Below are 14,501 nucleotides of genomic sequence, written 5' to 3'. Positions count from 1 at the left end.
ATTTAACACAGGTCTGAATCGGAGCAGAAGAGAGTAGCACTTGACTCCGAAGCAGACAAATCAAGGACGAAATTAATTAAACACAATGAGGTGGCAGTGGCAGAGATAAATTAAACCAAGCAGAAGATTAATTAAATATGTCCAAGTTAAATAACAAAAACAGCAGGGAAGACGAGCGCAACGTTCACTTTAAAACCAAAAAACAAGCACCGGAGAAACAAGTCACATGTGTGTATTTTAACACATAGGGGTCTGCAGCCTAATATTGCCGCTGAATGTATATTTCTACATTTAAGAGACACCCGACTCTTTTTGTTCCGCCTGGTCTCTCCTCTTCTTGGCGTTTTTGCGTCTCTCCATCGTTGCTAAGGTAACGCTCCAAACATCACTGTTTTTTTTATTTTTTTTATCCACACCGTATTGAGCTCATTACCACAGTTACAACTCGCCTACCGCCAGCACGGCCTGCCTCCAGCTGACCCGCAACCGTTTACTGTCTCCTCCCGGACCAATCAAGTTTGGCAACCTCCTCAGTCCCGCTCTCCCAGCGCTCCCTCCCTCTCTTCCTATTTTCTTCATCCTCCGTGCTCTCTTTCCTTCTTCAGACTTCACTGTGTGCCGATAGAGCTGTCAGTCAGCCCTGTTCTGTTCCCCCCCCCACCCACCCACCTCTCCTCCTTCTCCTTTTCACCATTCCTCCTATTCATAGCCCTTAACACCACCACCACCACCGCCACCAGCCCTCCACCCCTCGAGGCTCCAACCCCAAAGAAGTAGACACTCAACAGTCTATTTGCAGGTGCCAGACTCAGCTTTGTAGTATACATTATTATAATGTATATCATTCAGGCTTCAAATACAGCAACATTACGGCGACCTTTAATCAAGACTTGGAACCGTCTGAGCTGTCGGTTTAACAGGCTCGCTTCCTACAAAGACCAAACTCAACCGGCAGAGCCAATATAAACTTCTATACAACCATTTCCTCCCTTCCTCGCCTTCCTCCAGTCTCACTCTGCTACTACCAACAGAAAACTGCGAGCACGCCGGCCCACTTCATTCAACAGGGTACAGGCAAAATACATTTTTCTATAATGGGCCTCATTAAATTAAAAGACCCTAACATTTAGAGATCTGGTCAATTTCAAAAACCATGCATAAGTTAAGAATAAGTCTGAGAGAAATGTATGTTTAAGAAGCGACAGATGAAGGCGATTAATATGACGAACTCTGTAAGTTAAACTCTTAAAACACTTTCATTACCATGTATGATTTATAAATAGTGTGGTAGGGACAATATAACTTCTGTTCACTCTGACTTCTGATGGCAGATTTTGTATTGAGGGGTAGAAGCTCTAGTTTCAACCTTCACTTTTTTAGTCAGTGACATTTTGTGTCGATTGTGTCCATTCATTTATACAAAAAGCTTTTTATCTGTTGAAGGTTTTTCCTTAATTTCTTACAGATTTCAGATTTTTGGTAAATCGTCCAAAAATCCAAACACACTTTTTTTGTAGCTGCTGAAGGATCTGCTGACAGCTTTAGGATGAAACAGCTGCGATTCAGCCCTTCGGTCAACTTAAAGCTAGGGTCGGCAATGTTGAGAAAGAGTACGCTAGATTTTAAAAATGATCCAACAAAAAATCCCAGCCCAGTGTTGCCAACTCTTCTCCAATGAAAGTAGCTAGCTGCACTAGCTCCAAAAGTCCCTAAATCTAGAGAGAAAGTCGCCAAGTCAGCAACACCGACAGTCCGTCCCTTTAGGCCTCTCTCTCCAAAGCCACTCCCCCAAAATGATCATTATGGACGTAAACAACAAACATGGTTATTTTTAGTACTAACAGCTGTCAAGCTAGCAGTTTATGGAAGTGCTTGTGGAGTGTGCGCAGGTGGGCTTATTACAGTTCAACCACAGATACTGGATTTTTTTTTTGTCAGAACATATGATTTATTGATTGCTGTCAGGATGTAACGAAAATTTCAACAAATATAACCAAAAATATTTTTGAAGAAGATTACCAACCCTAGCTTTAACTGTTTAAATTTCGTGAGCACAGACACCAAAAACATCCCCATCGTTCAATGTTTGCAATTTTAAAATCGGCTGTCGAGTGATTGTTTGCATACCCGGCATCATCCAAACTGAGAAAACAGATCTCGGAGCGATAAAAAAACTGAAGTTTGTGTTCCTGCTTATGTGACCTGTACATTTACCTGCACTCAGTCTGCCATCACCCACCGTGTTCACCTCCTATGGAAACAGGAAACGTGGTCCCCTCGTGGCTCAAAGCAGCGTATTATTTTTCATCGAAACTTTACGAAGCTCCTGTGCAGAGCCGTCACACTTTTTAAGATAACTAAGAATACCACGCAGACTTCTACATGTTGTGACGTTTGTATTTTAATTAGTTAGAGCCCAAGTGAACAACCTACTGGGGACACATGATTGATTTTGGTGTTTTCATCCACAACATGTCAGCTGAGTAATGCACCAATCTCTCAAAAAGTTGGTGTTTTCCTTTAAGTGGCTTTAGGGAGTGTTTTGTGGCTGTTTAGATGAAAAAAAAGGGCACTAGCTTTTTACGCACACACACACACACACACACACACAAAAACATACATGCACACGCCCCCACACAGTCATACGCGGCGGCTATTTCAGTGAGCTTTGGCAGCCGCAGGCCAGCTGGAAGCAACGTAAGCGTAAGGTGATACTCAACAATGCCACTAACTGGCCAGGCCTCTCGTCTGTACACCAGCTATAATGACATTAACATGGCCAAGGCCAACGCAGAGCCAGGACACACACACATACACACACACACAGACACACACACAGACACACAAAAGGAGCCCAGGATCACTTTCAGCTCTCAGCGAAATGTCTATGTCGTCTATGCTTGAAATGAATGCTGCGGGACAAAAATACACAAACAGAAAGCGGAATAAACGCAAACACACACACACTCGGACGTCACCGCGACGAGTCGAATCAGCGCAGGCAATAAATAGCTCACTATTACACTGAGATACCGTTTACAGCAGTTGTCTCATTCCCTCCATAGAGGCCTAATATGCTGCGTTAGTACAATGCCATAAAACAAAAAAAGGCTTGGCCGGAGCTTCAAAGTTTTTGAGGATTAGTGTAACAAATTTGTTCGACGAACAGAAAACAACACACAAATCCAAGGTAAAGAAAAAGAGCCGGTCTCGCTGCCTCCCGAGGTGGAGCGGGTGAGTCACACTCTCAGCATCCAGCAAGTTCCATCCATGAATTGTTTAAGACAGAGCAAAGCCTTTGAGTGCTTTAGAAAAAAAAACACGCACACACACACACACACACAAAAAAAAGTTCTCCATCCCAAAGAAAAAATTATATATTTAAAGCTAAGAGAAAGAGTCTTTGAGCTGCTGTTGTTAGGTAACGAATAACAAACTGACAACAAACACCAAGGCCTGCTGTCGTCCTCGAACCGGAAACAATTACTTTGAGACTTTCCAAATGAGCTTTTTATTAGGAGGCATGGAGCTATAAACCAAATTACTGCATTGCTTTGGTTTTGTTCTTATAAAGTTGGAAAATATAGAGCTTGAGAAGCACACGGGGCTCTCCCTGCAACACCTTAATCTGCCATCATTTCAAAGTTAAAGGCAGGGTGGGCGATCTAGAGAAACCAGCAAGAGTACAGTAGATTTTTAAAAACGATCCAGCCGAAATGAGCCGGTTGCCAACTCTTTTCCAATGAAAGTAGCTAGTAGCATTAGTTGCTAACTAGCTCCAAAAGTCACGAAAGTATAGAGAGAAAGTCGCCAAGTCAGCAACACTGAGAGTCCGTCCCTTCAGGTCTCCCTCCAAAGCCACTCCCCCAAAATTATCATTATGAATGTGAACGTAAACATATCACTACGATGACGTGCAATTAGTGTACGGGCAGAGTGTGCATAGTCAGGCAGGTAGACAGTTTACCTTAGCTTAGCTTGGCTTATTACAGTCCTGCGACAGCCGCAGATACCAGATCTTTTTCTTTTTTTTGTCAGAGCATTTGATTTATTGATTGTTGTCTGGATTTAATAAAAAATTCAACTAATATAACAAAATATGTTTCTCAAATCTTCCCCAACCCAACCTTTAACTTTGTGTAAAAAGCTCTTTTAAGCTCAAACTTATTTGGGAACATTTGTGGTATTTTTCGCTGGTGGACCTGCAGCAGACAACTCAAATTAAATCTTAATAAACAATTTATTAGTATAAGCTGTTGTATAATTTATATTTATGAGCTTCTCAGTGTTTACTAGCATAATGACTTATAAAAAAAAAAAAAAAGTCAACTTGGGACTGTAGATAAGTACAGCGGAGATATATATTTTGCCCGATTTTAGGATGTTTTCCTCCTGAAGATGCGAGGTAAACAAGTCAAAAAAAAAAATTCAAAACAGCCTATCCTTGGAGTGCACCGATCGTGACCTACTTGGGGGTTGGCGGGTTCAAAGTCTCCACCCCTAAAATATTCATGAGTTCCTCTCCTCCTCCTTCTCCTCATCCCGGCGAGCAGCATGGGATCAATTGCGCAGGAGAGCCGGTCTAATCATGTTCCCTATTTTAGTGAATGTCTGATCCCTGGAATCTGTGATTGGCTGATCAGGCTGATTGAAGATGTTTTGGAATATGGATGTCCCTCTGGATATGAGATCCTGCTACAAAGGCCCTGTCTCCTTCAGCCCAAGGGGGGAGAGATGAGCGGGGGAAGAGGTGAGCGTGGAGGGGGGGAGGTCCCTTTCCAGAGAAAGGCCCTTTAATTGGGCTAAAACCCCGAGGCCGGGATCCCCCCTCCAGGGCAAGTGGAGAGCTGGACTCCATTATACACACACACACTAATGTTAACACCATCTCTTCTCCCAAAAAAAACACCCACTCAGTCTCAGTCAAGGCAGGCACACAAACACACACACACACACATACGCTCACACGCCAAAACCATCACTTGTCATTGGCCCAGCTGCTCCCTCTTCAAAGCTGTTGGCTTCTGGGTGGCCGTGGAGATGAGAGGAGAAAAGAGAAGTCCTCAAGAGCTGCAGCCCGAGCCAAACAACGCCAAATATCATCCATGAATATTCTTCAGGCTCATGCACAAGAAACCTTGAACACTCGGCCAACAAAATACTGGAGAAAATAAGACATAGGAGCGAGGAGATCTACAGATGTGTGTCTGTGTGTCGGTGTGTGTGTGCAAAGGAGCAAAAGAGAATATTAGGTGGATCTGAAGGCTTTATAGGGATAAATGCAAAAGAAATCATCTTCCATTTTCTCCTCCCCACATCACTCTGCATGCTCCTCTAGCTGCGGGCAGTTTAGACGATGTGTGCACATCTTTTACTGAAGGAAAAGTAGTGATACTACATTGTAAAAATACTCCAAGTAGCATTCAAAAGTTTACTTATATTTAGAAATATGTAGAAAGACTACTGCCCAGGTGCTCAAGTATAAGCAACTAAGAGGGTGATATTCTTTAGGAAATGTATAACGGCTTTATATATATATATATATTTATATATCGATTATTTGACATTTTGTTGTGTACTTTTACTTATTTTTTTTTCAGGGCTGTCAAAGTTAAAGCGATAATTACACGTTAACGCAAATTCATTTTAACACCACTAATTTCTTTAACGCATTAACACAACTTGTAATTTTTAGGTTGTAGCAGGCTCAGTTATAAAGCTAGAGTGAAGATACCAGCACCATATGATACTATAAAAACCCAATGAATCCATTGGTACCGACCATGTCATAATAGCTTGTCACGAAGGAGACTCAATAACGCTCCAAACTAACTCAAAATTTTGGCGAGGAAAAACTGTCATGGTCATTTTCAAAGGGGTCCCTTGACCTCTGACCTCAAGATATGTGAATGAAAATGGGTCCTATGGGTACCCACGAATCTCCCCTTTACATACATGCCCACTTTATGATAATCACATGCAGTTTGGGGCAAGTCATAGTCAAGTCAGCACACTGACACACTGACAGCTGTTGTTGCCTGTTGGGCTTGAGTTTGCCACATTATGATGTGAGCATATTTTTTATGCTAAATGCAGTACCTGTGAGGGTTTCTGGACAATATTTGTCATTGTTTTGTGTTGTTAATTGATTTCCAATAATAAATATATACATACATTTGCATAAAGCAGCATATTTTCCCACTCCCATGTTGATAAGAGTATTAAATACTTGACGAATCTCCCTTTAAGATACATTTTGAACTGATAAAAAATATGCGATTAATCACCATTAACTATGGACAATCATGCGATTAATCGTGATTACTACTACTACTCGTGAATTATTTTATTCGATTGACAGCCCTAGTACTTTACTTATATTTTTTTTATGATGGAGGTACAGCTTCCTTTAAAGGCTGGTAAATAAAAACTCTAAATATGTTGGTTAAATAAAGTGCAGACAAATATTGTTGCTGAGATTTTCCTCCACAGTTAAGCAAAAAGACAAAGAAACAAAGTTGCTTAAGATAGAAAAAGAAAACTCTTGAAATTGTACCTCAGCAAAGTACAGTGCTTGTGTAAATGTCACTTTCCCCCACTGCCTGCTGGTGTGTGTCACATGAACCGTAACGTTACAGTACATGTGTCTTTGCATTTGTGTAGTGTACTGTATGTTCGTGTCTGCATGTTTGAACCCGAATTCTTTCTTCACATGAAAGAAAATGCCTTTGAAAACCGCATTTACACCATGTGATTCTTATAGACCTTATCAGTGAAGTGTGTCTGTGTGTCTGAGAACCTTTTTTTCTGTAGCCACATGTGATTCCTCTCTAACCTTGTTGCCGTTGTTGAGGGTCATGCCGCTGAGGGCCGACAGTTTGGCCTCCAGACTGTGGTGTCCCGGCTGCTGCTGCTGCTGCTGCTGCTGGTGGTGGAGCTGCTCCCTCTGGATCTGTTCCCTCATGCTCCGGGCCTCCTGGATGGCCTTCATCACCGCGTCCTGGTCCCCAAACAGCGCCGTGGAGTTGAGGCTGGACAGGATGTCTGGGGGAGGGGAGGGGAGAACGGGATAGGAGAGGGGGGACAACTGTCTGTTACTTTGACTGGCAGGAAAGCAAAGAGGCTTCAATACAAGAGGTCAGAGTTCATTTCTGTCTTCCTTTAATGATGCCTCTTTCATCAACATCAAATATGAACGACTAAAGAGTGAATAATTAAAGTTTAAGAAAAACAAAACAATCTCAGCTATATTTACTGACTCAAAAAGCAGTTTTTGCAATTCTTTATTAAAGGGATATTTTTGAAGTTTGGTTGTATGAGGTACTTATCCATAGTCCGTTTATTATCTACAGTAGATGTCCGTTGGCTCGCTCCCAGTTTAGAGAAACAAACAGGAGTACCGACACCGGAGCAAAACAATGCACTGCTGTGGACGGGGACGGCAGCAAAACGTATTTTAGCTACCTAAAAGGGCCACCAAAAAAAAATCAATATCAGTTTAAGTGTACGCTATATTTAGAATATTTTCACAGCTTTATCTTGCCATCAGACAGCCCTTTCCTTCTCCTTTCCAACGGTGAACTGAACTGAAAGTGAAACTTATCTACGCTCTCTCCAGCAGGCTTAAATGGCAAAAACAGTATAAATACGTTTCACTTTCAGTTCAGTTCGGCGTCAGAAAATATTCTAAATCTAGCATACACTTGAACCGATATAGATTTTTTCTAGGTGAGACCTTTTATGTGGCTAAAATACTTTTTTCTACCGTCCCGTCCACATCACTATATTGCTTTGCTCCTGTGCCGGTACTCCTGTCTGTTTCCCCAAACTAGGGGCATGCCAACTGTCATCTACTGTATGTAATACACTGACTATGGATAAATACCTCACACGACCCCACTATAATAAGTTGTTTGATCAGATTTGATTGAAAATAGCAAGGCAACATGAGCAAACAACCCCGACTGTCATCAGATTCTGATTCAAAAGCTCTGATTGGCGTTCGTGTATGTGACATCACTTTTTCCCCCAACAAAGCCACTTCAAACTAGTGAGAAGAGAACAGAGAAACCCACAAATAAAGAAACCTCATGTGAAATGACAAAAATCATTCCAACTTTGGCAGTAAAAATTATATGTAAATGTAGAACCCTATCTGTCATACTAAAGCTGAGAATATTTAGGCATCTAACAAATCAGTTCAGGTACCAGGACTTACTGAAATTAAAAAAGTTATGTTATGTTATGAATCCCATTGTAGTCTTTACAAAACAAGTACCAGTTCTTCTAATGGTTCTTGAGACGTCAGAAAAATGCTATATGGCACCATTGTAAATAAGTTTAATATTTGAACAATGCTTTTATGCTCCAAGTCTGCCGTTCATCTGCATAGCAAAACTCACTTTTCCAGTGCTTTTGCTCATACATTTGGGTATCTGGAGTGTCTACCAACCCACAAACTGTGATATAAGACAACCCAGTCAGTTTTTTGTGGGTTGTCTAGATCAGAAAACATGTGATTCAACAAACCATTCAGATATTCAGACAGAGAGTGAATACAGGTATATTCAGACAGACATTATGAGAAAATAATTTGAACATTAAAGCATGTAAGCATGTTCTAGTAGTAACCTAAAATACAAGTATGAACCACAAAATTAGCATAATACGTCCTCTTTAAAAAAAAAAAAGAGGGTTTTGATTCGCATGCTGTTGAACCACAACTCTAACCCAGTTTGGTGCACGTGTGTGGTTAAATGCTACTTCATGTGCTGAGAACCAAAAAATTCAGAATGGCTGCATACAAATTCCTATGAAATAATATTTAAACAACTGTATAAAAAATGGGATTTTTTTCCAAACTCTTATTGGGTCCAAATGTTGCTATAAAGTTGTTTTCCGGTCCACTTGTGTCTAAACACGACAGAACCTCCTCCCCCTTGTTTATGTGCCGCGCTTCACACTTTTTGAAACCGATGCACACTTGAAGAATGAGAGAAAAAAATAAATAAATAAAAGGGATGCAAAGTTTCCGTCGCCCTCCTCGTTTAATTAGCAGACAAGTAGGAAGCACTGTATGCTTGGGTGGCCGTTAAAATGGGCAAAAAATAACTTTGCAGGGAACACGAGCGTCGCGTCCTCAAAGCCACTCCAGAGGAGCTGGCGAAATTGTTTTCTGGGGGGATATAATGAGAGGGTTTAGATTGGCCTTAATAACAGATAGCAGAGGTAGGGGCATAAAAGGTCTAGCGCGGGCAGACAATGATGTGAGGAAGCTCTTAAAAACCAAATAACGTGTGCTGGGTTTCACTGCTTCCGCTGCTGGGGTTTTCATTGGGGCTAAATACAGGGCTTTGGACTCCTGTAAAACACAAACACACACACACACACAAACACACACACACACAGGTCTCCTCGTGGGGTTGAGGTGTCTGCAGTCTATCAGACGCATGCGACGCTGCCTGGTTTGTCTGTGTGTGGCGGGGAGGAGGGAGGTGTTTGGGTGGGTGATGTTTTTGTTTTTCCGGTTGAGGGGAAGACACAGTTTAACGCTGGAGCGAGGACATGTTTGCTCTGGATGGATGTACAGTACAGATGTGAACAATACGCCGGTGTCTTGAGTGTTTGTTTGTGTGCGGGACGGCATGTATATGTAGTCACTGTTTCCCCTCAGATTAGTTTTCTTGGCATGCCGAAGCAGCTTTTAGACCGTGTGATTCTTATTGAACATGTCAGTAAAGTCAATTCTAATGTATTTATTCTAGGCAAGGAAACGCTGGTGTGAAAGTGTGTTTGTTACCTACCCAGAGAGGTGTTCCTGCCCATGCTGCTGAGGGGGCTTGGGATGCGGCCCTTGCCCATGCCTGAAGGGCTGGTCTTGTTTCCGGAGTACAGACTGTGCGTCGGGGACGTCGGGGAGCGAAGAGGCTCGGCTGTCTTGGGTCTGGCTGAGAGGTTCAATGGCTGTGTGGATCCTTCCTCCTGTTAGTAAAAAAGGACGCAACAGTGTTTAATATATCAGGATCTGTATCAGAACTGTGGCACAATATCAGATTTTCACACATGATTATTGTGGCCAAAAGAATTAACGATAACAATTAAAAAAAATTAATCTTTAACTTTGATTATTGTGTGTTTCGTATCTTTTTTGGCAAATTATTTACACTCAAAATATTAGTGTAGGGAAGTGAAGAGAGAGTCTGTAACCATAACTTTATATATATAAAATTATTTAAAAAGGCTCTGCATTATTTGTATATTATATGTGCATTATTAACACGATATCAATTTTTCATTTCAAAATAAAATTGATTTAATTTCATTCTTAAATATACTGTCAATACCTGTACATCGCAACACCCCTGATCAGAATGTAACTTAAAGAATCCATATCAACAAGCGATTTTTTTTTTTGTGAGTGTTTTTGTGCGTGCGTCTGTGTATATGTGTCATTAGTATGTGGTCCTGCTTATAATTCAGTGTCACTAAGACTTGTTTATAACCTGTGGTGTCTCTGACCACTAGTAGCGCTATGAGGCAACGTTTTTAAGAGTGTTGTCGGTATGCATGCAGGTGCGCGATACGCAGGCCTGCCTTTGGTTTCTGCGCTATTCCATTGATCAACATCTAGTCACTAATTCACCAGAAACGTGGTAAGGTCAGACAGTGGGTTTAAGCACTTTTTGTTTGGGTTGCACACAGTTCATGGTTTGTATCAAAGGTACCGTTAGCACTCACTTGGTGGTTGCCAAGCAACAATATAAAATAAAAAGATGAAGCAAACTGCAAAAAAAACGCTCTGTGTGATCGGGAAAAAAAAGGCGCTGCGATGCCCCGCGAGTTTTGTCCACCTGCAAAACGTGCACTGTGTGATCATCAGGGCCTAATGCAGCAACAAAGGCGAGGAAGAAGAAGAAGACTGCTAGCAAGCAAATATTCAAATCAAATTCTTCCAAAAATCTACTTTACAAATGTTTTATGCAGGAAAAAAATGCAGTCAACACATCCATAGGCACAGTAAGCTTTGGGTGGTATATAGTGCAACATTTTGGTAAAACTATATGTTTCTGCTGTGGAAATGGGTCGCCATTGGAAGTGTAATTGATTCAATTTAAAATGACCACAGCCGCTGATTTTCAATTTTGTCCAAAGTATCCCTTGAAGTGCTTAAGTGATGCTCCCACTCACTGATCAGTCATCCCTATCACGTTTTTGCCCTTCAATAAATGAATTCCACTGCTAACCTCTGTGAACCTGACAAGGGGGGAAAAAACGTTGCCGTGTACCTTCTAATCTAAACAATGGCACCTTTGTGCAATTCCTCTATTTCTAATCAAAGCTTCACGACCACATTGATCCTCACGAGGAATCCCCTGGAAAAGGAAAAAGTGGTGTAACGCACGTCAACGCGGCCTGACTGCGGCTCTGTGTGTTGGCAGCGAATGCTTAATGAACGTGGATCTAATTTGGAGCTGCAGCTTCCGCTGAGGGAAGCGTTGAGAAGGAGAGGAGTTTAGGACGGGCTTGGCTAGGAAGGAGGGAGATGTGGTGGTGGTGGAGGGGTGGGGGGTTAGGCTGCGGGTGGCATGCCAAAGTCGGGGGTGGGCTGAGCGTGTGTTCGGGGGTTAGCAGCGGAGGGCGGGGAGCTCGGAGGGGCACGGCACTACTGTTTGAGTGCGGTGAGCTCTGACGCCGGTCTATTGTGACGCCGGTTGCAGCTGTGCCCCACACACACACACATGGCTTCCATTACTGCCTCGTCGTCGAGTAAAGATGAGGCGTACGCTCTCTCTCCAGTGAAGGGCCCTGGGCTCCTGCCAAACAGCAGCCAGCGCCAGTGTCAGTTTGTGAGTTTGTGTGTGTGTGTGTATTAGTGTGTGACTTTTAAATAAGCTGTTTCTAATTGTCGCTGAAGAGTACGGGGCCACGCGCAGTTTGTTGTTTCAACAACTTCCAAATTTCCAGCCTCTCACTTTTACTTGAACCGATCATTATTATTCTTGTGTGTTTTCCTATCATATATATTCTGGAACTCACTCTTTCCTTTGACTTGTTGTTTGTTACTTTACACCATAGAGACTGCTTCTTCCCCCCATGCGTAGCCCTTATACATTCATCTAATATCCCAGCTGCTTGTTTAGTATTATAAAGTCAACACGTTGCTGTTGTCTTTGCTGCTTCTTGATCCGTCCTGAATTGCGATATTATCGATCACAAATGTGTCCACCTGGCTCGTGTGAAATCCTGTTGAATCATATAAACAACTTCCACATGAACCATTTTACAACAACGGACTCACCTTGATGTGAGCGACGGGACTGGATGATCGCTTCTCGCTCTTCAGGGCGGAGGGGGAAAGGGGACCGGAGGAGTTGGGAGCCTGCGGGAGGGGAGCCATCTTGGCTCCTGGTGAGATCTGCATGCTTGCCAGCTGGGCGGCATACAGCTGCTGCAAAAAGGGAAGAAACCAGCAAAACCGACAGGCTATTAACATCGCTCGCCAGCAGCTAGTCAGTGGCTTTCCTCTTTTATTCTCTTCTTCTGTGCCCCCCCCCCCAAACCCTTGATCCTGTTGTGTGTTTTCTGAGCCAAACGCACACGAAACTCACACACACCTAGATCTGACAGGAGCGTCCCACACAAATGGAAGATTTGTTTAAGGGGGCGAGTGTTTATCAGGGAGGCAATCCAGTAAAACATTCTTTTTATTTTAAATAAATTAACTACGATCCATCTCTGACACTTATTCTTTGAGCAGATGCTGGGAGCAGCTTGTATATCGATTTGCATCTAGAAATAAATCCAGACAATAGCTACAAAAAAACTTTGGAATGCTTCGCTTGAATCCTCCTTAAGTTTAATATTGACTATCTATAAAATTGTATATATATTACTCGGTTCTGCACAAATATGAGCGTGCATGGAAATGAGCTTTTTTAGACAATGCCTGGCTCAGTGCTGCTAACAATAAAAGGCTTTATTTTTCAAAAAACAATGTGAACCACAAATGGAAATCAGCCATAGGGCTGTTTTTGTTATTCTGACTATTCAACCTTTTTGGAGTCTTGACTTTCACAGCAGAGCTGTAATTGTAAATGTTAATAGTCAAATAAAAATAGGATTGCAAACAATACTTTATGAGTCTCAAAAACGCTCGAGACTAATCTTGTCTCATACGGTTAGTCATTGCATTAAGTTTCTTCACTAACATTAATCCAAAAGACAAATAGTGAACAATCATTTTTTAAGTAGGTGTAGTCATACTGCTATTACATCTTGGTCATGAGTCAATTGAAAATAATGTAAAAATAATAGAAAAAAAAAGACTTGGAAAGTATAAGCCATCTGCCTCCGGGGTTGGAGGATAACATTAAATGTTACAAAAAAAAAAACCTGTACTGATTTTCCATCCAACAAAAATCAAAGAGTCAAATGCTCGGCCCGCAGTCCAGGGTCTTCTAAATCAAAGCTAGCTAGCCAGACAAACCGCTGCTTGAAACCACTGTCAACCCCTGTCTAAATGCATTGGAGTGTGAGTGCTGGAGTATCAAAGAGCCTGTCCTCAGGAAAACCACCCAGACGTGGCTGGCCTTCACTTCCCTCCTCTCCGTCTTTCTCTTTCTGCTTTCCTCTCATTTCGTTACTCTCACCTCATCTATACTCTCCCCCCTCGTTTCTGTCTTCCTTTTGTCCTCTCTTTTGATCTCCCGCTGACTCTCTCCCTTTTTTCCTCTGTCTCTCATTTTTGTTCCAAGATGAACTCATATTATCTTCTCCACCATCTCCATCTCCATCTCTAGCTCTCTCTGTTTTTACTCTCTGCCCCCTCAGCCTAAACCGCCCCCAGTGTTGTGAGATCTGATTTCCCTGCAGTCAAAACTGCAAAGCCTCCTGGGACCAGAGATCCAAAAGCAAAGAGTGCTCAATAGAGAAAGAGAGAGAGAGAGAGAGAGGGGGATAGAGAGTGTTGCGCTGCAGACACACAAGACCACCGTCGCTTCCCCGCTGAAGCGCCAGGCTCAGCGGTTGGGGCCAGAGAAGAAATTGGCTGGCCCTCTTTCCACTTCTCTCGGAGCGATATTAAACACAAACAGAAGGGGCCTCGCCGTTGAAACAAAGCCCTGATGTCACGCCGCTTATTTTCCTTGGAAGGCACCAGGAGTGCTCGGGCCAACCCCTGGCGATATGAGATCCCCGTAAGAATGTGCCTTGAATGGCTGGTGGTGAGGCCTCTCGCGTCAATCAAGCCGACCGCAGAGTTACTTCTGGTGATGCCTGATATTCTTACAGCTCTGAGGAGAGCAGGGGGCCGGGTGCAGACACACGAGTCTTTGAGGTAAAACACACAGTTAGGATCTCACACTCGTGCCTTCACAAACACACACACACACACACACACACTGAGGGTGTTCTGCTGTTAGCAGCGATTCCGTCAGCGATTCCAAATCAGACGAGGGAACTGTTGAACAAACAAAAGACTGAGAATAAGAGCTGGTGCTTTA

The 14,501-nt window shown here is 42.6% G+C and overlaps 1 protein-coding gene across 5 annotated transcripts in view; it reads right to left on the bottom strand.

Moving 5' to 3' along the window:
• The window catches only part of LOC119486432 (transcription factor SOX-6-like), a 131,693-nt gene that overhangs the window by 12,047 nt on the left and 105,145 nt on the right, over positions 1–14,501 (bottom strand). For all 5 annotated transcript variants that reach the window (XM_037766534.1, XM_037766537.1, XM_037766535.1 and 2 more), the window contains 3 exons: positions 12,299–12,448; positions 9,804–9,981; positions 6,836–7,044 (listed from right to left, as the gene is read on the bottom strand). In XM_037766534.1, coding sequence (XP_037622462.1) covers positions 6,836–7,044; positions 9,804–9,981; positions 12,299–12,448 — 537 coding nt within the window. The remainder of the gene's footprint in view (positions 1–6,835; positions 7,045–9,803; positions 9,982–12,298; positions 12,449–14,501) is intronic.

The sequence above is a fragment of the Sebastes umbrosus genome, chromosome 4, assembly GCF_015220745.1.
Source record: "Sebastes umbrosus isolate fSebUmb1 chromosome 4, fSebUmb1.pri, whole genome shotgun sequence".
NCBI lineage: Eukaryota > Metazoa > Chordata > Actinopteri > Perciformes > Sebastidae > Sebastes > Sebastes umbrosus.
Note: the sequence above shows the minus strand (reverse complement) of the source record. Positions and strands in the feature narration are given on the sequence as shown.